Below are 25,226 nucleotides of genomic sequence, written 5' to 3'. Positions count from 1 at the left end.
GCTGGTTAGATCAGGATTTCTTTTTATTCCTTGTTGGTTTAAAATGGCTAATCAGAATAAAAAATAAAAGGGCTTCTGTTTAGAGGCTGGGGTCTCCCCTACTTAAAGGTTAGAACCCAGGTATCCCCTCTACCCAGCACCATACTGAGGTGGGCTGAGGGGTAACCCCCCAAGGGACAACTGGAGGGGCCTAGGCCTGCCACTCCTTCTCTCTATCCCGTTTTTGGCATGTGATGAGAAATATTGCTTTTTGGATTCTTCTCTCCCGGCCTTGAATTTAAAAATAATGTCAACCGTGTGAGTTGGGGGAAGGCTTTGAGGGGCCAGTTGAAGAAGCCCACCACAATTCCTCTCCCCCAAGAAGGGGGGATTATCCAGTATTGTTTCTGGAGCTCAGCCAAGCTCTTGTCCTGATCTCCCCACCACCACCACCAAAGTCATGGGGCTGCGACCCCTTCCCTGGGGGAAACTAAGTGCCAGTGAGCCTAGAAAACAAACTCTCCTCTCCAGGTCCTTCCCTCCTCTGACCAGAACCCCACCCAGACGCGCCTCTCCCTGGGTTTCTTTCCTGGTCACTTAGCACCAACAACAGGGGGTGCTATTTCCTTAGATGGTAACTGGGACAAAGAGAGGGAACCACGGGGGAAAGGAAGACTTCAATCGATGTCTCCCCTCTTTTCCTGCTGGTCTGAGGAATAAGAAGAGTAAAATCCCCCTCCTTATACATATCCCTCCCTCATTTTCCCATCCCAGGATAGATATATAATTTCTTTGATATTTATTTTATATATATATATATATATATTTATATGTATATATATATATATATATATAATGTACACACACACCTGGTAACGCAGAAGAGGAAAAAAATAGAATCCGTAACAATAATAAAAAAAATTATTTCTGGTTTAAAAATGATCTGGTTCCCTCCAGGCGAGCAATTGCACAAATGTCCACTGAGTCTGGTCCAGGGGTTAAGGAAGGGGAAGGTCTTAAAAGGTGAAGGGGGTTGCTACCCCAGTCTCAGGGCCCCAACTCTCCAACTCCCCAACCCCACTGCATTTTATAAAATGTCCTCATCCTCTTGGAATCGGTTGTTTAAAAAATGTCCATGCAGGGGAGGGGAGCCCCTTGAGGAAAGGAAGGTGGCCACCTGGGGCCCTTTGGTGTAGGCGCAGAGGTGTGGGGGAGGGGAGCTGCCCAAAGCTCACACCGAAATCTCATAGGTGGTGCCACCCACCCCTGACACCTTCTTGACTCCTCCCCTTGTAGGGCTACTGAGAGGTGGCTGGCCTGGGCCAGGGGAGGCTGAGCCTATATTCTTGGGCTGCCCGTTGGTTTTGCTGTAGGCGGTCTTGAGCTGTACTTCATCTCTGGGAAGAAAAGAAGAGAGAGGTGTCAGAAATGGGACACACAGCACCGAAAAGGGAGGTAGTTTAAAAAGTTAAGAGAAAAAAATGTGCTTTCTACATATATACTTTCTTACACAAAGATTCCCTTTTATTTTACCGCCCTGCTTACAAGCAGCCTGATATCCTCTCTCCTCTACTTATTCCTTTCACTCTCAGGCAAATAAATTACTTTTTAGGAAGACAGAAATAAGAAAAAAGTATTAATCCTCAGTCTCTTAACAGGAATAGCCCGTGAAGGCAGCTGGAGTTAAGAGTGAAAATGAAGGGCTATCTTACAAGCAGGATAACCCTGGGTCCACTTGCACTAAAATGTACAGGTGAAGCCCTGATACCTTCTGCAGGGCACTACGCTACTTTTAAGTCCATTGGGGGCCAGGATGGACTAATACTTACTTGGGTGTCAGTAATGGCTGCAAGGCCACTTCCTCTGTCTCAGAGACACCAGATGGGGCTTTTTGGCTGCTGTAAGACATAGATCGGCCCACGTAGGGGGCAGTTGGGCCTGGTTCAGGGGACCCTAGTCCCCGGCCCCTTAGCCCATCTGGCTTGCCAAAACGGGGGACAGCTGGGCGTCCCAGTGGAGTCTTGCCCAAGGGTGATCTCTTCGAATCATCTGAGGAGGAACTAGTACGAGGGGCGTGGCCTGAGCCTGGTGTTGACTGGATGCCTGAGTCCCCCAAGCCTGGTTCTTCCTCACGGCCTGGGAGTGGGGGTGACTGGCGTAGCAGCTTCTCTCGTTCCTGGAGGGAGGCCACGATATGGCGCGACAGATTGTCGTACCGAACTGGTGAGGGCTCTCGGTGCGTTGGGCCGGTTGGCACCAAACGTGGGTGCCTCTCGGCTTCCCGCTGCTGGGCCAGTCGGGCTGACAGGAAGGGAGAGGTGTAGCCTAAAGGTGGGTCTGGCTCAGGCCCTGCCTGCACGGACTCAAAATCAGGGCTGTCTGAAGGAGTGAGCAGACTGTCGTAAGATAGGCTTCCATTACGTGTCTGGTTGGCCAGGCTCTTATAGGAGGTGGAGGTTGTGCCCTCTGAACGAATGGACTGCAACTGGCCCAGCTCAAAGCCTGTGCCCTGGGCTGACTTGAGGCTGGAGGAGCGTGAGCCACTGGACAGTGGATCAAAGTGAAAACTTTTGCCAAAGGTGGGAGAACGGAAGCTCTCTGGCTCCAAGCTCGGCTCTGAACGGTAGCTGGGATGACGGCTGCTCTCCGCAATTGAGGTTGGCTCCTTCAAGCTGTCCCCACGACTCAACTGAGGGAGAAAAGCAAAGCAGGTTCTTAGTGCTCCCCCTCTTGTCCCCTCTTGGGACAGTAGGCCCCAGAGCCCAAGGAGGCAGTCAAAAACAGTATTTGCTACGTGCCAGCAATATGCTTAGAATTTTCACAGGCATTATCCTGTTTAACCCCTGAAGTAAATCTGTAAGTAGGAACAAATAATATCTCATTTTAAGATGCAGGAAATGGGGCTTAGAGAGTTTAAGGAACTTCTCTGTGATGGCACAACTGGGTTTTGAACTCAGATCTGATGCTGTAATCAATGCTTTTATCTATCATGCTACCGTGACCTCTCTTGGATGAAGGACAAACTGTCAACGCTGTTACTAAGCCAACAATTAGCAAAATGCCTTTGGTTTTCTTCTCTTCCCTCTGCTTCTTCCTCCCCTTCTCCCAGAACAGCTGGCATACATGACAACCCTACTCCTTAGAGAGTACTCAGTACCTTGGCGCTGGAAGAGTGAGGCATGGCGGCTGATGCACTGCTGCTACTGTAGCCCGGCCGGTACTTGTACATGGTAGGGGTGGGGGGGCTGTCCTTGCCCAAGAGGCTGCTCTCTGCAGGAAGAAAAGGCCCAGGGGGCACCACTTTACAAGCTGTTCTTTTGACCTGGCTAGAGTTCCTTAAAGTACCGGGGGAGGACAAGGTAGGAAAAGATATACCAAGCAAAGGAGCATAATGATTTTGCTGAAACCAAGACTACAGACTCATACCAGCCCAGAACACAGAGTGAGTGAATGTACCAAACAGATCCCAGAATGTTCTCTGGTCTGTCCGGATGCTGAGAGTACACACAGACACACAGAGATGTCCAACTCACTGCCAATAGCTAACTGTTATGTCATCCCCTTTCTCCCGGCTGTCCAAAGAAGTGGTTCAAGTACCACTTGCTGGGTTTTCTCAGTCACAACACAAGCATTATCTCCCAGCCCTTGCCTGTGTCATCTCCACAGCTAACAAATAACATTCTCACTCCTGCTTCTGCCCTTACCCTCATTAGTAGCCAGGCTGAGGTGTGTCCGCAGCCCCGTGTAACGGCTCAGGTCCGGCTTAGGAGGGGGTGGAGGTTCAGCATCTGCAGACTGGCTTTCTGTTATCTCCAAGCTTCCTTTAGACTGGATAAATGAGGGAAAATCAGATTTGGAGAACTGAGCGTTAGGGCAACTCAAAGTATGAAACTGGTGTAAGAGGGGCACTGGGGAGTCATCACATACTTCTGAACTGGAATTGGAAGACAGGACACAAGATCAGTTTGGGGACGGTTTTGGAGAAAGAAAAGCTTTCAACAAGGGTTTCATTCTGTCACTTATTTGTTTATTTTCACCAACATCTACTTGTTGAGCTCCTACCATCTATAAACTGCTATGTTAAGTCCTATGAAGACATGCAAATGAATGGACTAAATTTCTACTGTCAATGAACCTACAATCTAATGGGAAAAAGAAGATATGTGTTTAAGTAACTTTAACACAAATCAGAAAGTGATAGATACTATAAGAGAGATGTAAACAAAGCAAGTTTCCATCTCTTTGCCATGGGTGAGACCCCCCCCCCCCAAATTACCTAGCTTTACTTCCCTAAATTCTCCTCACCTTAGTTCTCCTCAGCTCTCCCTGGATGCCATTGTCCATGATCTTCACAGTTATCTGCCCATCTGACACTTCTGGCCGAAGGAAGGGTGGTCTGATTACAATTGTCTTCTCTTTCTTTGGTCTCCCCAAATACCTGAGTGTCAAGAGTGAGAGGGCTTTCATTCACTCATTCATTCCAAAATATCTAATGGTTGCCTACCTTGTGTAGAGCAGTTTTACAAATACAAGAAACAGTCCTACCAGGCCAGGGAAAAGATCAGCATTGAACTGATTTCTTTGATTCTATGAAGAACAAGAACAACAGCAAGACCAGGCCTATGGGCAGATACACCTAGCTCAAGGCACTCGAGTAAATCTCATCCTCAGTTCTCCAAAGAGAGTAACATCTAAAGAATACAACTGAACTCACAGGGTCCATTAAAGGATGGTGTGCCTCTCCCTTGTAGGCACTTCTCATTCTAAGAGAACCCTCCCTAAAAGGCAGCCAGAACAAACCCAAAGAAGACAAAAGTGTTGACCAAGGGTGAACACTAGAGCAAAGGGGTAGGTGTACCTGGGTGCTGGGGAACTGCAGAGTACACGGCTGACATTGTTACAGCAGCCATTAGTGAAGGGGTTCACACCTCCCCGGAATTTACCCGTAACCTAGAGGGAGGGAAAAAGGACCAGATCAGTCAAAAAATGGGACCTTGACCTCCAAAAGCCAAAACACAAATCAATGACAAATTATTGTGCACCCACTATCGGGGAGATATAAAAATGAGTAAAATACAGTCCTACCATAAAGAAGCATAAGCTAAGAATGGGAACTCCAAAGTCAGGGTCATCAGTTCAAATTCTGGGTCCACTTCATGGTAGCTATCTGACCCTAATCATCAGTTTTCTTATGTAAAATGGGGATAAATAGCTCTCTAAATATTGAAAACTAAGATAACATAACGTAAGAATAAGCAAGTAGGGCTTCCCCGGTGGCGCAGTGTGTTGAGAGTCCGCCTGCCGATGCAGAGGACGCGGGTTCGTGCCCCGGTCCGGGAAGATCCCACATGCCGCGGAGCGGCTGGGCCCGTGAGCCATGGCCGCTGAGCCTGCGCGTCCGGAGCCTGTGCTCCGCAATGGGAGAGGCCACAATGGTGAGAGGCCCGCGTACCGCAAAAAAAAAAAAAAAAAAAAAAAAAAAAAAAAAAGAAAAAGCAAGTAAGGTTAGCTATTGTTATGGGCACAAAAATAATTGTTTTCCTTTAAGCAGGACTATAAGCTTCTTGAGGGCTGGCCCAGGTCTTTTACTGTTTCTATTACCTCAGAGCCTAAATCGACCAGTATACAGCAGACATTCTATAAATGTCTGTTAACTAAGAAATGGCCCATACTCATGCTTACATGAGGAACCTGGACACCTCATCATAAAAAGTATACACTAACGAGAGGGCCAAGAGACACATGCCCTGCTCTTCAGGGATCTCCCATCACTTCTCCCCATACCTGTTCATTGGTTGTGCGTCCCCTAGCCACCAGCACCACGTGAAATCCCGTGAGGCCAGCTACTGGGATGAAGAATAAGCCAGCCACACACATCACTGCCATTCTGAAGCCAGACAATCAAGGAGAGCAGAGCAACGTGATCTCGCCTTCCCCAGCCCGTGCTGTAGCCATCTTCCCTTTGACCCTCACTGCTACAGGACTCAACTTTCTACATTCTTCCCCCTCCCACTCCTGCAACCCACAGGCCTTGAAGGATACGTGACAGCCGTGCGGACCCCTGAGAGTTCCTCCATGTGGTAGAGGACATAAAGGAGGCCAAAGCCAAACACACCCATAATGTGGGCTGTCAGGGAAAGGAGGAAGAGGAAGAAATAACGGTAGTTCCGGCGACCAATACAGTTGTTCACCCAGGGGCAGTGATGATCAAATTCCTAGGAGCAAAATGAGACAGACTGAGCGGCATCCTTGGACCACGGCACTAGATCATTTCTGTCAAGCAGAACAAACAGCAGAACTTAAAGTGTTTCTTTTAATAATCTGTCATCATGTTCACCATTTAGTTACAAAATTTAAAAACAGTTCATGCAGTTTATCTTGCTCTATCAATCTATAAGGAAGACGTTCCAGAGGTTGATCAAAGGCCAAGGCCACCTCTCAGTTTATCCTATGTGACCAAGGAACTCTGAGAGGTACAAATGTCAGAGGCTTTACAGAAACATTAAGATTCATGAAAAAAGAGGCTTAGAAGAAAAATCTGGCAGGCAACTGCTTACAGCTAAGTAACAACGCCTGAAAAAAGGGTTAAAAATAAAAGACAAGGAACGCAGAAGAAAGAAATATAATTGGAAAGGTTGAATGCAGCAGCATGATGAAGTGGAAGGAATGGAGAACACTAAGCAGGTCAAATAACTGAAAAGATGAGCCCAGGGATGGAAGGCTGGAGCTCTGACTAATGGTGCTGGGAAAGCCTATGCCTACCCACTTGGGCTCCTCCTGTAACAGAATATTTATGCTCTACCTCTCGTGTGTACATCGTTGCTAACACTTTCTGCCAGAGCTAGAACACAGCCCAGGCAGTCAGACAGGGCTACATTTTCGTCCATGGCCAAGAATCCACTGGATTCAATTCTTATTCTGTGGGTAGGAAGAAGATAACTTAGGTTCAGCTAACCCCACCCAGAGTTCTTACCTCCACACAGTTGTCACAGACGCTGCAGTGGGAACATCGAGGAGGACGGTAGAAGCGGCAGGTGGCACACCATTTCATGCGCACCTGGATGCCCTTGATCTCCACTGTTTTGTAAAGGGGAGCTCTGAAGTCATCTTCCTTGTCTTCATCCTCTTCAGCTGTAGAGAGTAAAAGTTAATGAAAAAATGACTATGCTAGAACTGTGTACTAGGCACTAGGGATGCAGTGATATTTAAAATATGGCCTCTGCCTTCGAGGAATTCAGTCTAATGGTGAGAGAGACTAGGAACTAGTAACTCTAATACGGTGAGATCAGCTCTATATACAACACTATGGAAACGCAGATGAGGAAGCAATTTATTCTACACTGGGAAACGAGGTTTAAGAATATGACTCAGAGGTGGCTCTGATATGGATATGCTGCTATTCTTGGTTTACATATTATATTTCAAAAGAAAGAGACACTTTATATATCAAAGTACATCTATAATGAGTTTGCGTAACAGTTCAGTGTCTACAAGTACACGACTGAACTACAACAATCCGAAAGAGGAAGTAACGAACTAACATCAACCTTTTTTCCACACACAGACACCCTTGCCCAAAAGATCTTCCCCTAGTTCCCTATATACATTTCAGGACTGTTTCTTGGTTGCAGACATTCTCTTTACCTGAATGCCCTTTCAATTTTCAGCTGTCCGAAACTCACCACCCCACTTCAAAACTTAAAGGACATCATTTGCCTTCTCATCTATAGTGTGCAATTTTCATTTTTTATTATTAATCTAAAAAAAAAATACCCGTGAGGAGGAAAAATTAAGTAAGTGATGGTATAGGAATTAGAAGTTTTCAAATGTACTGACTTAGGGAAATGCTAACAATGTAACTAAGTGAAAAAGTACAAGGTAAAGAACTGTACAAACAAAAAGATCCCATTTTGAAAACAAATAAAAACACACATATATATGCTACAGATTTACGGTATATATAAATAAATATTGTATGTATAAATCTTCACAATATTGATTGGAAGGAAATATACCACAATGTAACAGTAGTTATCTCTGGGCTGGGAAATATATTTATCTTTTTTATACTTTCTATATAATGAATATTCACTACTTATTAAAATCGTTTTTAAAAAAAGTTTTTTAAAGGAAAAAAATTCAAATGCTACTTATATTGAATATCTGATTCTTCCACACTATCATGTATCAGAAGTGAGCTTTCTCTTCTTCAAGTACTACAGTTCTTTGATTACTCTTTAAAGTTACCACAGTGTATTTATGTAAATGTCTTCTCTATCTTCCCTTCAAGACCGAGCTATTTGACCATCATAATAATCATTCCAAATGACCATTATCATAATAATCAATAAATATTTGATAAATGAGCATTAAACACTCATTAAAATAGCCTTCCTTGGCTTTAGGGACTCAAAGCACCTTTTGTTAATCTACGCTTTGAAACAAAAGTCACCATGCACAGTGACACAGGCTTTGTGAGCACAATGAATTTCAGAAAAACCTCATCTCACTGAAGTTGCTATCCCAATCCCACCTGCCTCACTCTTACAAGGTAACTTCACATTTGAGAGAAAAATGAGATGTCATCAGTAACAACCATCATCAGTTCTCTTTCTATCTCTTATTCCACTAATGCTGGTTGGTCCTCACTCTCACCTCCTATTCCAGAAACAGCCTACTTCTGTAAGCATAACACTTCCAACACGCAGAGGAAAGCATCTCCTTCCAGATGGCCACTCTTCAATTACCCTCTTTCATCACCTCCTGCTTCCCTCTTTTCTGCTTCCACCTCCTCATGCTATCAACATGCTAAAGTCTTCTGTATCATTAAACAAACAAAACTCCTCCCTCTGCCCTAAGATAGTCCATCTTCTGCCTTCTCTGCTTAACTTCCTGAAAGAATAATCTTAATACTCATTGACTCTGCTTCCTCATTTCCTATTCACTGCCTTCCAAACCATTATAGTTTTGGTAATTTAACTGTCTCTCTCCCGCATACATACATAAACACACTATTAACTATTCTTGTTGGGAATTCCCTGGCAGTCCACTGGTTAGGACTCAGTGCTTTCACTGCTGGGGCCTGGGTTCAATCCCTGGTCGGGGACTAAGATCCTGCAAGCCATGTGGCCAAAAAAAACAACAATGAAAACAAAAACAAAAAACAACTAGTCTTGTGTGTGTGTGGTTTTTTGTTTTGTTTTGGTTTTGTTTTTTTGGCCACACTACGCAGCACGCGGGATCTTATTAGTTCTCCAACCGGGGACGAACCCATGCCCCCTGCAGTGGAAGCACAGACTCTTAACCACTGGAACACCAGGGATGTCTCAAACTATTCTTGTTAAGATCACTAATTTCTTAGACACTAAAACAATGGGCAACTTTGAGTTACCACACTACTGGACCTAATTTCTGATACTGCCAACCATCAGCTACTTCATGAACTTTCCTCAGTTCCCACTGTGTCCGGTTTGTCCTCCTCCTAACTTTCCTTGCTCAGTCCCTCTTCAGTGGCTCTTCAGCGGCTCCTCCTTCTCCTCATTATTACAGTGTTAGTGCTGGTCAGGCTGACTTTCGTTCCTTCCTAATCTCATTCTACTTTCTCTAGGCGATCTTACTCCTGTTGCTTCAAATACTACGTGGCTGAGGACTCTGCCATGAGTCTGACCACTCAACTGCCCATTGGGTAACTACCTGAATGATCCATTAAGTATCTCAAATTCAACATGTCTAAGATGCTCTGTCTTCCCTCCAAACCCACTCAACAGTCTATAACTTGGGTCTTGGTTTATAAAGAACCAGCATACAACCTATTTTTCAGGTTAGGAACCTTGGAACTACCCTAGACAATTCCTTCACCCTCTCGCTCTCCCCTAGTAAGCAATTAGTAATGAAAAATTCTGCTGGGTCTACTAATGAAAAATCTGTAAATCCAGCTTTGAATTCAAGTTCTCATCTGGTCTGCATTATTGCAATAGCCTCCCAAAAGGTATCTGTACATTCTTATAAGAATTATTATTGTAAAAGGAAATGTGATCCTGTGATTCCCCCAATTAAAGACGTCTTGCTGTCCAAAGGAAGAATTATAATCTATTTAATTTAGCACATAAAGTCTTTTACACTTGGCTCTGGTTTATCTCTTGCCCCTTCTGGCCCCACCATGCATTCTAACTTCCACCCACTGAATTCTGCATTTCACAGCTACAATTCTGTATATGCCGCTTCCTCTTCCTTGAATGCCTTTCCCTTCCATCCTCTACTCGGTAAAGTCCTTCCTACCTACCTTCAGCAGCATTTCCCCAATTTATCTGGGCAGATATAAGTGCCCTTTTCTAAGGTCTCAGAGAACCTTTCTCATGCTTCCGTTACAGTTTGTTATCACACTGTCACTCTCTAATTCATCTTAGATAGTATCAAAACTAGCAACAATGCCCAACCCATGTGCTCGAAATAAATTTCTGCTGAATGAGTAACTGAAAATCAAAGAGTTGACCCAAAGTGGATCAGATGCCTAGAAGTTATGACATATATTCCTAAGATCCTGACTTGCTTTTCATCATTAGACTATAAAAGTATCCCAAAACCCAAGACTCCTAAGGCCCCAGACCAAATGTATAAATGTCCAAAAATCATTCTTTTTCAAAGGCAGTAAGATACTTCCAAGAGAGAGGAGGGAGATCTTACCTCGAGGGAAAATCCCTGGGTCCATGAAGGTGGCCATGCTGAAGTTGGCCAGCACAAAGAGAAAAACAATCGCATTGTAGATGGGCACTGCAGGTGACACGTAGAGGCTTAGTCCTGGACAGCTGCACAGATAATAAAGAAAGTGAGGGGCTGTCTCTAACACTTTGGACACCAACCACATAAAAAAATCTATAAAGATTCAGGGACTTCCCTGGTGGCGCAGTAGTTAAGACTCAACACTCCCAATGCAGGGGGCCCGAGTTCAATCCCTGGTCAGGGAACTAGATCCCACATGCATGCCGCAACTGAGAGTTCACATGCCACAACTAAGGAGCCGGCAAGCTGCAACTAAAGGCCCAGTGCAACCAAACAAATAAATATTAAAAAAAAAAAGATTCAGTCCCCATACCTATATATAAATCTTGTGTGGTTCACCTTTGAAGTCTCAAATTATCTTTATCCTTCCCAACAAGTGGGTCTAGTTTCCCACAGAAATACTCATTTTAGGACTTCCGTTGTGGTCCGGTGGTTAAAAATCCGCCTGCCAATGCAGGGGACACCCGGGTTCGATCCCTGGTCTGGGAAGATCCCACATGCCGTGGAGCAACTAAGCCCGTGCACCACAACTACTGAGCCTGCGCTCCAGAGCCCACGCACCACAACTACTGAAGCCCGCCCGCTCTAGAGCCCACGCACCGCAACTACTGAAGCCCATGCGCTCTGGGGCCCGCAAGCTGCAACTACTGAGCCCACGCACCACAACTACTGAAGCCCGCGTGCCTAGAGCCTGTGCTCCGCAACTAGAGAAGCCACCGCAATGAGAAGCCCATGCACTGCAATGAAAAGTAGACCCCACTCACTGCAACTAGAGGAAGCCTGCGCGCAGCTACAAAGACCCAGCGCAGCCCAAAATAAATAAGTAAATACTCATTTTTGATCAAGGTACAAGACTCATAACCCTTTGCACTAAAGTCTGTGTTCTTACCTCGTGGATCTTTGCACATGTTTTGGACTCTGTCCTTACCTCCTTTTAACCAGGCACAAGAGCTAGGGACTAAGTATGTAACTGACACCAGCTGCATTCCCTTCTCTGGAACAGCCTGAGGCTTCTGGACCCCAGCCATGCCCCACTGACCTGCACATTCACCCAAAGCATGGGACACCACCTGCCTCTCTGGCTTCTCTTCCCTCCTCCCGGCTGGCTCTGAACTACTCTCAACTGCCTAAAGTCTCTCCAGACACATTATACATCAGATATTCCTCAGAATTTTATTCAACTAGAGGCTAGTTCTCAAGGTAAAGAAAAGGAAACCAGTCACAGGTAAGGAAGGATACCAAGACACAGGACTAGACCCCGAGATGAATAAATGAAGCAGAAGAGTGGAGGAGAAAAAAAAGGGAAGATATCAGACCAAAGCAGCCCCAAATCCTGCAGGAAAAAGAAACTGGCCACACATATCCAATATTCCACAGGGTTCAAATCAAGAGATATGCTTTAGGTAACTTTTCCTTGACAAAATAGTGACCTAGTCCAGGATTAAGCTCAGTTTCTGTCAGGATATATGTCTCAGGAATGCTGCAAGAGCTCTCCCTTTCTCTGAAGATGGTTCCTGGGAGCTGGAAGTGTCAAAAGAACATGTGATGTGCTGCTTGCTTGGTCAGTGGTATCAAACACCCTCTCTCCTGTCTCAGCTCAGGAAGAACTTCCCATAACAAGACAGTGGCTAAACACCCTAATCTGCTTTGTGGCTGAGAACTTAATCTCCAGAATTAGGCCAGCATCTGTCCTTGTTCCCTTTATCTAGACCAGCGGAAGGAAAGGAAGAGTTCAGTGAAGGAAAGGAAGAAGGGACCAAGAGAACAAGACAGCAACTGACTCCGGAGAATTAATCCACAGCAGTCCTGGATTCTGTTGAGAGGTTATCTGTCTCCATTAAAATAAAAAGAACAGGGCTTCCCTGGTGGCACAGTGGTTAAGAATCCACCTGCCAATTCAGGAGACACGGGTTTGAGCCCTGGTCCGGGAAGATCCCACATGCCGTGGAGCAACTAAGCCCGTGCGCCACAACTACTGAGCCTGTGCTCTAGAGCCCGCGCGCCTACAGCCCAGGTTCCGCAGCGGGAGTGGCCACCACAATGAGAAGCCCGCGCACTGCAGCGAAGAGCAGCCCCTGCTCGCCGCAACTAGAAAAAGCCCACACGCAGCCACGAAGACACAGTGCAGCCAGAAATAAATAAATTTTAAAAAATAAAAAGCACACCCCTGAATAGTGATTCAGGACAATTCAAAAGAACTGAGCTCCTCAATGAAAAATAAACTAATGATAAGAAGTAAAACTGATTGTCACAAAGCATCTCACAAGTCTTTACCAGCACCATCTATTTATTCAAATTCCATTTAGCCATTCATTAAAAAAAAAATTTTAAGTAAATATTTATGATGTGCCAGGCTTTTTAGATAGTAATTATCAATTAACTCTGCTTCTCTTTATGGGTCAGTACATAATTGGGAGACAAAATAATGAAGCTAGAGCGCAGGCAGTGATTTCAAGGAAAAAACTTTCGACCTTCAGTCACAGCTCTAGTTTTATTCTACCAAAGTCTCCTATGGAAGCCTCTTCCTCTGGGGGTTCTTTCATTCAAAAAAGATGTCCCCATACCTTGGCAGGATTTGGGGTGGAATACAAGCAAGAAGGCAAGAGTCTTTACACAGCCCCACCCAAAGCCTGACCTCCTAGGATCTTAAAGAGGGAGGGAGAGAAACTGAAAACCAGTCGTCCAGGTCAGAGCACCTCCCTAGTACTTAGCTGTCACTTCAATTTCCACCCAGGGAAGAGGAGAAAGGGTGACTCACTTGACTCCTACAGCCTGGGAAGATAATTAGAAGGGAAAAAGAAATGAAATCCTTAGAACACTGAGGTGTCCGTGATTTAAATGTCTCATTCCTAGAACTGGCTACATGGCCTCTTGAGCTTCTGAAAAAATAAGGGTATTCTCCATCTCTGAGGGAAACTAAGGTGAATGAGAATGAGACATCAGTCCCCTTGCAGGCCCAGATGTCAGTCTTTCTGAACCCATTCTTCCTCCAGTTTCTGCATTTCCAAACAAAGCAAATCACTCTATTTCTTGGACAGCCTGCCAATGACCTGCCCCTAGATAATGAACTTTACCCCTACAACCTTCTTGATATCAACCCATCCCAGCTGAAGTGTGTAATTCTAGAATCAAGTTCCAATATCTGTTGCCAAAATAAAGCCTACCCTCACAGTGGCAGTATCTGGAAATGATGCAAATAACTCAACTTCACAGGCAACAGCCGCTCCTAGATTCAAGTCAAAGACCATTGCTTCCAACCTGAGCACTCTGAGGGAACATCCCACCAAGGAGAGGCCTGTGAGACCAAAGCCTGCTCCCACTGTACCCCACATTCTGCTTGGCTCCGGGAGAGGCTTGCCATTGCTGCAGAACTTCGCCAGATTCCTAAGTGACCACCCCAAGTGGCCCATCTGAATCTGTTGCCTTTGATGGACGGAGAGGAGGGCTGGGCTGAGGAGCTGCTGGGCTCGTCCTTAGCCGATGGCGATAATCACAGAGCTCCAAAGCAGAGGGAGTGGCCGTAGCCCAGAAGGCTGGCTGACTCACCGATGAGACTCCCAAACCTACACCATCCCAGGGAGAACAGGCTCTTCTGCCCATCCCTTTAGCACTCCTGTTTTCAAGGCCAAATAAAATTGGGAGAGTGGGTTTCAATACCCACACTCCTGCAAATCTGTTTCCTAGCCCTCTCTAACTCTGCCCATTATAAAAAATGGATAAGTTCCTGGTAAGAAAAATAAAGTAGGAGTCAAGAAGCTTTGGATTTTAACCCTGTCTTGATCAATGCTTTGCTATTGTAGCCTTAGGTAATTCACAGGAAAGTCTCCAAGCTTGTTAGGTCAGCTACCTAATACAGGTACGAGAATGAAGGAGACAGTGTCTTAAATGAGCCTAGAATTCTTTTTAAACCAGCTGGTTTAATACTGAGCATTCATGGGATAGAAGAAACAAAAAAAACCACATTATTAACTATCTCCATCATCATCAATTATCATTCCAGCTCCACCTTCATCGCTAACTCCACTTCCTCTCCTCTGAACTACTAGATTCAAGAACATTTAACAACAGAGGCACTTTGCTCCTAAAGAACAGGTCTATGCATTCCTCCCATGCCTAGCACATACTTTGACTATGTGTATGAACACTGTGACTAGTGTTCTTTGGTGATGAGGCAAGGCTAGAATGAATATCCCACTTCTTGCCCCTGGGGATCCTCAAGATTCCACAGGAAAACAATCTCTCCGCTTCTAGTGGATAAATTTCTCGTAAGAGACTTGATTTGTCCTGTCTTACCAGACTTTCAAGCAGCTGAGTACAAGATACAGGACTTGGGCGCTTATTCCTTGTTGAGAAAACAACGTGGGGAAGAAAAGAACAACCACTGCTCAATTAATGCCCTAAATCACGAGGCTGCTCCCACTCAAATCAGGTGCTAGCACCTCTGCAGTCATGGAAAAAAAGGGCCAGAAGGGAGAGTCACTGAGGTTGCCCAACTAACTCTGTGGATGAAATGCTTGAGAGAGGATAGAAGCAGAAACTGTAATGGAGAAAGCTCTTTCATGGATGGGACACTGGAAAGACCATCACGGATTTCTGGACAACCCTGACTCAGCCTTCCCACAGAGGATCACTTGCAGCGGAGACTTTACCCCCATGTCCTCCCCAACAATTTTATGATTCTTTTTTTGATGTGGACCATTTTTAAAGTCTTTACTGAATTTGTTACAATATTGTTTCTGTTTTCTGTTTTAGTTTTTTGGTCACGAGGCATGTGGGATCTTAGCTCCCCAACCAGGGATCGAACCCGCACCCCCTGCATTGGAAGGCAAAGTCTTGACCACTGGACCACCAGGGAAGTCCCCACCTCATCAGTTTTAGAAACAGATATATGGGAAACTAGCTGACTTAACTCACAGCTCAAAGAGACTTTAGGGGATACAAGTCTGCGATTTCTTTCAAATGGTATTGCCAGGAGCCCTAAGAAGGTCTCAGGGGTCCCCAGGAAGGCAAAGAGGAGATACGCAGTGTATGGGCCTCTATGCACCAGCCTCACTCGAACCAGAGCAGCCCTACTCTGACATTTTAAATACTGGGGTTCCCCAAAAGATCTCATTTGGAAAAAAAAAAAGGTCATATTGCTTAAATAAACTGCTCTAGCTCAACTTCCTCATTATACACAGAAGAAAGAGGTCCACAAAGGTTAACAGACTTTACCAAAATCAGCTTGCCCCAAACAGTGCTTATTCCTCTCACCTGGCACTGCCCCCTGCCAATCACAAAAGGAGACTAAGCCAGATGAGGGTCCAGGCCCGTTATCTTAAATGCAGTGTCTGTTACCTAATGGGGACCAGGAGGGTTACTTTAGCAGACACTCTCCTTCCCAAATAGTGAAAAGGGAAAAGAATTAACACAGGTTCCCCAATAACTCCTGCCTAGTTTTAGTACTGGACAAACCCTATAAATGAGAGGGATGGGGGCAAAGGGGGAGACCTCAACTGTTCTATTCGAGGTTCTCTGGGGCAGAAGAGGATCACCATTTTTTTGATGACAAAGCCCAACTGATAATTTCTGCTCATAGCCCCCCCTACCTGACAGAGAGACTCAGAGGGTAAATTGTTCCTAATTAGTGGAAGCCCACAGGCCTCCACTAATTATGTCTGCCAACTGAAAGGGCTCGTCCTCCTACTCCAGTCCTATAGGTCCTAAAGTAATTCTCACCTGGGGTTTATACTGATGTAAGAACAGACAGCTGTAGCCTAGACAAGAGAACAGGAGGATGACAAAGTAGCTACAGGTTTAAGGCCCCAAATAGGAGCTGGTTCAAAAAGAGCCTTCCTCTTATCTCTATTTGAAACCAGTAATTCTTTTTTAGGTGGTATATGGTTTTAAACATAGAACTGAACATCAAAAGGGACAGAACAGCTCTGGAGAACAGCGGCACACCTCAGCCCAGGTGTAGACTTGCAGAGGAACTGCTATGGTCAGATGGCAAGGAAGAGATGAGAATTTCAGAGGTACCAAGAGCTAGGTAAGATAAACAGGGTATTTATGTCTCCCCAAAGTGGACAGGGGAAAGCCTAGGGAGGAAAAGACAGCCCAGAAACGTGTCCTGAGGAAACTGCCAGGGAGAACTCTAGCTAAGACCTAAGGCTCTTCTAACTTTGGGTTAGAGGGAGTAATTCCAAATAAGAGTCAATACTGTCCTCCAAAATTCTTTGTCCTAGGGCTGAGAGACCATGGAATAAGGAGGGCCCCCTACTCTTCTAGCATCAGGCAACGGGGAAGTAGGTTAAACAGCTTCAACTCTCAGTTGAGAAAATGTCTATGTCAGGACAACTCTTTGTGGCAAAACTGGTATAACCAGCCAAACACTTCAATGGTTCCAGATTAGCAAATTAAGAACAAGGTTTCTGCTTGTCCAAACTCAAGAATGGATGGGTTGAAAGAGAAACCACTTAGCCAGTTCCCCAAATTTCCTAACTCCCGAAGGCTCTGCCTCTTAAAGGAAAACAGACCCTCTCCAATTAAGCAGGTCTAAGGGTGTCAAATTGGTGTTGTACTTATCCCTCCTGATACAGCACCACAACAACTACAAAGATACTAAGATCCCATATAAATGTCCCTTGGTTAAAATGCTGATTCCACTTAGTGGTCATAAGAGCAGAAACCAAAACAAGTCTGACACTGAAGACTCACTCCTTATGGGTAGGAGTGGAATCCTTGAGGGTTTCAACAGGTATGCTCAGGCTGAAGAGCTGGGGGCCAAAGAATCTAGGACTTCTACTCTTTAGAAGAAGAGGTGGGAAGCAGGATGATGCCCACACCTTAGATAAGAGATTCACTCCTTCCTTGTTTAAAAACTAAATAGGAAAACATCGTATTTACTTTACTTCTGCATTATTACTCTTTTGGCCAAACGACCCATAGTTTTTAGAATTCCTTCTGGCGTCAGAAGCTCTGTTTGGGTGGAGGGGGCGGGTGCCCCTTCCCTCCTATCTCAGATTTAATTTGTCTGTACCCCAGCAACTCCTGCTCATTCATCCTTCAATGACTCCAAACTGCTTTTATTCCCTACCACGTCAATTCATTCTCTTCCTCTTGCCAGCAACCTCACACTGGCTCTAAACAGCACCCCACCATTAGGTCTGAGCCTGAATCACAGCAAAGTGAACTCCCCAGAAAATCTAGCATGCTCTGATTGTTCCAAGAGCCACAACCGGAACACTAACTCAATGACTCAACAGTTTAAGGCTCAGAAGCCTGGTACTTGTTAATTTATAAACAGGTAACGGCAAAGACGCTTGCCAGGTAGTCGACAGCTGAAATACCAGGGAAAAGGAAAAAGATGTAAATCACTCACGGCTCCTCCAGTAACAAGCAGACGAACAAAGGCTGAATATCCTAAGTGGGAAATCTTTCGACACCAACTGTTTTTCCTAATAGGACCAGGGAATGGGAGAAATGACTGTCATTCCCTTCAGCAGGAACTAACATAAAGGAAGCCTTCTAGAACTCTCTTCCTAAGTAAAACTTGCCCTTTCCCAGTGGCCTTCACTTCTCCAGGCTTTGGCTCTTAAGAATACAGAGAAAACCATCTGATAACACTAAGAGCCAAGACCATCTTACTGGTATACCTTCGAAATCAACTCTGAAGTTCTCTAGTACTCCCAGTTCCCACAGTCTCAAATCTAAGCTTCAGATATCCTGGGGAAAAGCCACTACTTTTTGAAAAACCTTTCATCTAGTCCAGTTCTCTCACAGAATTGACTGCTTAGGCTGCTTCAAGACTCTGGTGATTCCCTCCCATTTCCTTCCTAGTGCGGAATCATCTAACGATGAAACTGGGTAGGAAAATATGAAGACATCTGTGATTTCAAAGGAAGGGAGGCAGGGGAAAGTAGAGGAGTCAGCAGAGTAAAATTCCTAACAAGGTCGAGAGGGTAGGCCTGTTCTTACTCTTCTTGCCGCATCTCTGGGATCTGGATTTACCTGTATCAGACCTCAAACTCTCCCAGTCACTTGCCTTTGCAAGTAAGTAGCCGAACTCCAGAGGAAAAATACCCCCTCGCCCGCCTCCCATGGAGCTCCCCCGCCCATACCACCACTGGGAGAAAACTCACGTAAAGGCAAAGAAGAGGGTCGTAGCTCCCACTAAGAAGATGGCGGCTGCCGAGACTGGAACATACTTGCTGGGTTTGAATCTCTTTCCAGACTCCGCGGGCATGTTGGAGCTCTGATGGAAGATCTGCCCTGCCGCATAGCCCAGGCCCACACAGCGGCAGAACAGACAAGAAAATGGGATGAGGGAGACAACGGCCAGAGGAGTACAGAAGGAAACCAGGGAAGCAGAAAATTTAGAATTATCACCCTTCCCCCTCCCAAATAAAACCAAAGGTCAAAAGATCTCAAATGAAGGAAAGCACATGGGAGGGGGAAAGGTGATTCCAAATGATGAATAACCACCTCCCCAGAACAAGGCAGAAGGAGAGATTAAGAAACACAACTTGTACAGCTTAAAAACTGGAGACAAACAGTAGGCTGTACACATGAAAATGGCTGCAGGTAGAGAACATGGGCAGTCAGACAGATCACGGAACAGCTCATGGAGGGAGGCGAGTCTTCCAAAGGAAAGAAGGGGAGGATATCAGGGTAGGACGGAACACTTCAAGCAAGGAAAAATTCTTTGGAGGAGATACTACAGAACCTCCACGACTACCACACTTCCACAAGATGTGAGCAGCACCTAAAAGAGGTGTTTCTATTTCAATCCAAGAAGGAATCTGGCGCCCCTTCCAGCTTTAAAGAGAAGCCGTTTTTACTGCAGTCTTTGTCCCTTTCAGGCAGCTTTCTCAATGCCACCACTCCCACACCTTGACTTCAGGGCCTGTAGTCTGGCAATGGTGGTTTAATTTTATTTACTTTCTCTTGATGGTTAAAGCTGGGCAGCAGCTGTTACAAGGTTAAGTTGTAAATCCTTTTCTTTGAAGGGGGAGGGAAAACAGAGAGAGAGCTCGAGCTGGTGCAAGCTTGCCTGTCTTCAGTCTCTTGTTACTCCCAAACCCTTTAAGGGCTCCTTTTCCTACGGAGTTCATGCAAAACTAAAGGGAAACATATAATCCCTGAAGCCATGTTCTTCCCAATAAGCAAAATAAGATGAAGAAATCAGTTCCACTCGATGATACTTTTAAAAGCTACTGTGGATGAAAGCAAAGTTCCAAAGAGGTCCCTGTTTCCAGGTTAGTCAATGTCTCTGATATTTCTTCTTCAATCTTGGGCTTTCTGGATGCAGAGTTCAACTGTGTTACAGTGCCTCACCTGGAGAAAAACAAATATCTTTATCAGAGAAATTTTTTCATGGCATTTCTTAAGACCAGCAAGGCTAAAACCCCACAAGCTACTCTGTTAAAAAGTGCCTTTTGAAAGAAAGATGATTTTCTACTTCACTATGTGTATGTGGGAAAGGACTGAGAATTGGGAGGACAATGGGTTCAGAATTCTTCACTCTTCTAAGTCCTCTTCATATTGAAAAAAGAAAAACATGGCTTCAGCTGGCCTAAGGTCATCAAAGAACTAGCTCTTGACACAGATGGGGCCCATCTCACCTGACACATATGGGCAGTAACAAATACCAAGAATATCAAAATCTAAAAACAAACAAAGGCACAGCAGTGAAGGGCAGTCCTAGAAAAGAGACTTGTCTTTGAACAAAGAGAATATTTATTGCTACAATGAAAAAAGAAAAAAGTAGGACGAAATTAGGACAGTCTCATTTCCTTTCTGTGTATGTCTCTCTCACTCTTACCCTTCTATACTTTTTAGTTATAAACTTGAAGAGGCAAAAGCTGAATTTCTGGTCTTCTGAAATAACTCATGAAAGGAGCTGGATGAGAAATGTCCCTGCACTGAAAGGTGAGATGCCCTCTATGAGAAACTGAGTCAACAAGGGGGGGGGGGCTGGTCTTTTTCTTCCCAATTCAACAGTTTTTTGTTCCTACATTGGCCTATTAGGAAGTCAAGTGAGCCCCACCTTCCCTTATATGATTAAAAATAACAATTATTTCTGTTGATGGTAGTAGTAAAATAACATTAGCACTTTGGATTTTATAGGATGCTTTTCGTCTAGTGATTGCAAAGCATTTAACTCATTATCTGGTGACACAGTTCCTTATCCCACTTGGTAAAACTGAAGTCTAGAGAACGCCTGAGGCCATTCCACTGAATGACTTAAGCAGTCAGGTTCAGAACCCAAGAGTCCACAGGCCCCTTTGCCGACACAAACCCTTTTTACCTCTTTCTCACCCACTACACTACCTGCTCAGTGATGACAACTTGGAATCTACAGACCAAAAATTTACTTAAGGTTTTTTTCCACCTAAGAGGAGTAATAGCTTCCTTAATTCCAAAGGCTGAAATTAAAATACCAGAAGTTTTGAATAGTGAAATATCAACGTACCCTGGAACTTAGCACTTCCTTTCTTTTCTGTGGCATGAAAGGCTAAGGTGCCTTCCTTCAAGATTCATTCATTCTCTCTCTCAAAAAAAAAAAAAAAAAAGAGTTTTAGAGGGCCAAACAGCATTATTAGAATAGATTGATTCCTACAGGAATCAAAACCGAACTTTCTGAATTTAGGCTTAAGTAACTTTGTTAACAATGAGAAGCAAATTCTTGCTTTACAGACAGTACTATTAAAGTAAACTTGCCCCTCAAAACCCCAAAGATTAGAGAAGATGGAAAATTGCACTGCTTATATTTTATCTAGGGTAGGATATCAGTTAAACACCATATATTATTTCAGATTATATTTTCTGACAGGAGAAAAGTCACATGGGCTAATACTGCCAAAGTAATTCAGAGACATAAAAGGCCACGGCATCTAGGGAGTACAATACTGGGAAACAAAAGATATCAGTGTCTTAGATGTTTAGGGCATATGCTTTAGAAGTGACAAGACAAAACCTAAGAATGTATTGGGTATAACAAAGATGCACCAAGGCTTAGCAGAAGGATGTACTGTGGGTAGCAGGGATGAGACTGCAGGGTGAGTGTGGCTCATCAGAGCCAGCAGTCTGGATCCATACCAGTGTAAGAAAGGTGTACAGGAATGTGTATGACACATTTCAGGCTTAATCTATGTAATAGTAATATGTATATACAAAACAAACTATAGAATATGTGGTTTCAAGGCTTTAACAAACGTTTAATACAAGTACCTCCTTAAAGGGGTAAATGGACATGGCAGCATGACTGAGAGCAAAAGTATTGTTTGTGGAAATAAAGTGGTATAATAGTATAATACAGTAAATCTGAACACAGTTATCAACGTTTCATGGAATAATCCACATGTCAAGATACTGGCTGAAGAGTCAAACAGAAGTTTAATATGGGTATTATCATCTTATACCGAGGTACCAAAGTACATGGCAATATAAATCTTGTAAGCATTTAAAGAACGAGTGATAATGAATATTCTGAAGAGATTTAATATAGTACAAAGGGATACTGGGATAAAAGGATAGAGATGAGAATATAAGGCCAACCTAGACGAGATGGCATTAACCAGTAAGTGAAAAATGCAAGGCAGAAAAATGGTCTAGAATATAACATGTAAGTGATCCTACACCTCCTTTCATAACGCTGTCACTTTCTTACTTCTCATTTCAATGTTTTCATGCGGCCAAGTGGGTAAAACACTTTCTGCCCTGTCCCATAACAGATTCCTATACGTAAAAAAAAGGCAAATATATTCGAGTTCCCACTTATAAAAAGTACAAAGTACTAAAAGCGTGGAGCTCCCGGCTGGTGGGGGTAGGGGAGGAAGCGGACGGATGCGAAAGAACAGGTAACAGGATGAGGCTTGAGCCAAAATAAGTATCAGAAGAATGGGGCGAGGGGACGTGAAACGCAGGGAGGGAACAGCATCCAGTCCCCAGCGCGGAGCCGGGGCACTGAGAAACACCGTATGGGGCAGGGCTGGCCGAGACAGAGAAGACGGAATCCGCGGCAGCAGGGCCCACTGGGGCTGCGGGAGCAGGCTGCGGGAGGCGACAGAGCCTCGGGGCGCAGGGCCGGGGGCGGAAGGGGCGGCGGCTGGGCGCCGGGAGCGGAGGGACCGGGGTCCCGAGCTAGGACCCGGCGGCCCGACACTAACCCGTTCTGAGCCCCGGCAGCCGTGGATCCCCGGCCTCTACGCGTCGTCCGTTTCCGGGGCCCAAGGGTCCCGCCGCAGTTGGATGACCCGGCCCGGGGGAGGAATGGGGCCTCAAGCCACCTCCCCCTCCTTGGTCCCCCTTCCCTAGAGGTCACTCTCCCCTCCCACCTTCCTGGCCCGGCACTTCCGGTTCCGCAAGGACCCGTGTCCCCAGTACTCACCCCCGGCGCGGTTCCCGTTACCGCTGCCGTCGTAGTCGCCGCCGCCTCTCAGCAGCGCCGTCCGGCCTCTGAGAGGCAGCGCGCGGCCCCCGCACGCTCCACGCCCGCCCCGCTCGGCGCGCTCCCGGCCCGGCGACGCTCGTCTTCGAGCCGGCGCGCGGCCGTTGCCCTCAGTGCCGGGTCTCGAGCCCTCCCAGTGTTCTCATTGGCTCCCTGTCCCGGGTGCGCGCGACATCTCGCGCGGGGCACTTTTCTCTCATTCATGCGGCTCGCGCCGCCGTGCCCGCCCCCGCTCACTCTCCCATTCACCCATAGCCCCCACCCCAACTCCGCTCTAGGGCGTGCGCGCGCACCCTGGCGACCGCGGCGACCTCGCGGCCTGATTGGCTGCAGGAGCACAGCGCCGTACCACGCGAGAAAACGAGAACGCGCGCGCAGGGCCGTCAGGCTCCGCAGGCAACCGGGAGAGGAGGGTGGGCGTACTGCGCAGGAGTTGGAACTGGGGAAATGGCCGAGCGAATATTCCTTTTTCCTTTGTCCTGCTTTCTACCCCTCCTGAAGCAGAAATCCTCAGAAGTAAAAAATAATTATATGTGTTTACTGAAAGTACTCAAGAACAAGCAGCTACCCTCCCAAATTCGCCAAACCCCCCCTCCAATAAGTATGGTACAGTCTAGACAGGCTTCTGGCGTAACCAATCATCCACTGGCCCCTGCGTCTTCCTGCTTCAGCCCCTTCATGCATTGGCCAATGCGGTTTGGCCACTAAATAGCCCTCCCCCAATCCCTCCCCTCTTTTTGGATGGCGAAAACTTTATTTAAAACCATCTTTATGGAGCATCTTTATGGAACTCCGACGAGTTCCTTGGTACCAGCAGAATCCCAGGATGATGGAAAAGTCTGGGCTGTGAATTCCGCAGGGAAGGGCCGCAGGGACTGGAAGAGTCAGTGGGGGCCGAAGCTCCTGCCTAAGGCACGGGAGGAAGAGGAAGGAGAGCGGCCGCGAGCCTTGGAGCCGTAGTGCCAACCGTGGAAGGAGGCGCAGGGAATACGCGCTGAGGTGGTGGCAGCCCCCTGGAATGAGGGCCGGCTCTTGGCTCCGCTTATTTCCCTGTGTTTCACCGCAACACAAAGGCTGGACGCCCCCAAGCCTAACCTCTCCCAATCCGGGAATACAGACAGGAAGGAAAAGGTTCTCTAGAAGCTCCAGTCCCTGGCGAGCTGCTGGCCAGCTCTACTTAGCTCACAGCGCCACATTTTGCCCTAATTAGCCCAACACAGCTGTGAACCCAAGAGCAAGGCCCGGTGTTCTCTCATTTCGCTCAAGGCCATTTCTCTTTTGAAAGCGGCTCTGGCTATTACATAATAGTCTTTCAAAAAAGTGTTCCACCAGCCACTTCTCTGAAGCCAAGGTGTCTCACCTGTAAAGTGTGATTCTAAATCCTGTGGTCTGTCCTCGGCTTTGGTGTCAAATGTTGATGGTTTGACTGTGCTCTGATAAGTTAGCACTAAGCAGGAAGGGAAAGGAGAAAGTGTACCTTCTGTTTTCTGAGGTCTAGTCTAGTTCCTTCTCTGACATGGCATATATAACAGGTTCTAGTTCATTCTTGCAAAGGGCTTCAATCTGCCATTTATTGCACCACACTGGAGAGTTCTCTTTTAATGACAGTGTTCATTTAAAAAATGAAAAATTTAAAAACTTTAGACCTTATAGAAGGTAAAGGTAAGGTATTGGAGATACAATATTTGTTTTATTTATAGAGGATTTTCTATTTGTAAATCAGGTTGTTTCCGTAGGAATAAATCAAATGTCATTCTCCTATTGTATATTTTTCTTGGATTTTAAGACTTCATTTACCCAACTTCACGGATTAGGGATCTTTCTCTTCCCACTTTCAACAGTCTAAGAACCTGTAAATTGTTTAGTCTCTTGGCTAGACAGTGCTAAATAGGAATGAGTATCCTACATTCTGCCAACCAACCACATATACTAAACTCCCCTAGGACACTGGATTACTGTATGCCAAGCTCTTAGATAGGTGAGCACTAATGGTGGCATAATCACTATCCCAAGGTTTAGAGAGAGATTCCATTTTCTT

General features: G+C 45.7%; 1 protein-coding gene across 5 annotated transcripts; it reads right to left on the bottom strand.

The window, feature by feature from the left end:
- On the bottom strand, positions 1 to 23,391 carry ZDHHC5 (zDHHC palmitoyltransferase 5). Of its 5 annotated transcripts, none has more exons than XM_019947873.3 (13): positions 23,129 to 23,391; positions 21,212 to 21,290; positions 18,879 to 20,073; positions 10,663 to 10,784; positions 6,953 to 7,110; positions 6,022 to 6,194; positions 5,764 to 5,866; positions 4,838 to 4,929; positions 4,285 to 4,417; positions 3,684 to 3,807; positions 3,137 to 3,249; positions 1,809 to 2,668; positions 1 to 1,376 (listed from the first exon to the last, which is right to left on the bottom strand). In XM_019947873.3, the coding sequence occupies exons 3-13, from the start codon at positions 18,980 to 18,982 to the stop codon at positions 1,211 to 1,213; spliced, it is 2,148 nt and encodes a 715-aa protein (XP_019803432.1). In that variant the 5' UTR covers positions 18,983 to 20,073; positions 21,212 to 21,290; positions 23,129 to 23,391; the 3' UTR covers positions 1 to 1,210. The 5 variants fall into 5 exon arrangements, with proteins under 5 accessions (XP_019803432.1, XP_073665084.1, XP_019803431.1 ...); XM_073808983.1 differs by lacking the exon at positions 21,212 to 21,290 and adding an exon at positions 18,119 to 18,194; XM_019947872.3 differs by lacking the exon at positions 21,212 to 21,290.
- Between the last annotated feature and the right edge of the window lie 1,835 nt (positions 23,392 to 25,226).

Source organism: Tursiops truncatus, chromosome 8 (genome assembly GCF_011762595.2).
Source record: "Tursiops truncatus isolate mTurTru1 chromosome 8, mTurTru1.mat.Y, whole genome shotgun sequence".
Taxonomy (NCBI): Eukaryota; Metazoa; Chordata; class Mammalia; order Artiodactyla; family Delphinidae; genus Tursiops; species Tursiops truncatus.
The sequence above is the reverse complement of the archived record's forward strand: the minus strand, read 5'-3'. Positions and strand labels throughout refer to the sequence as shown.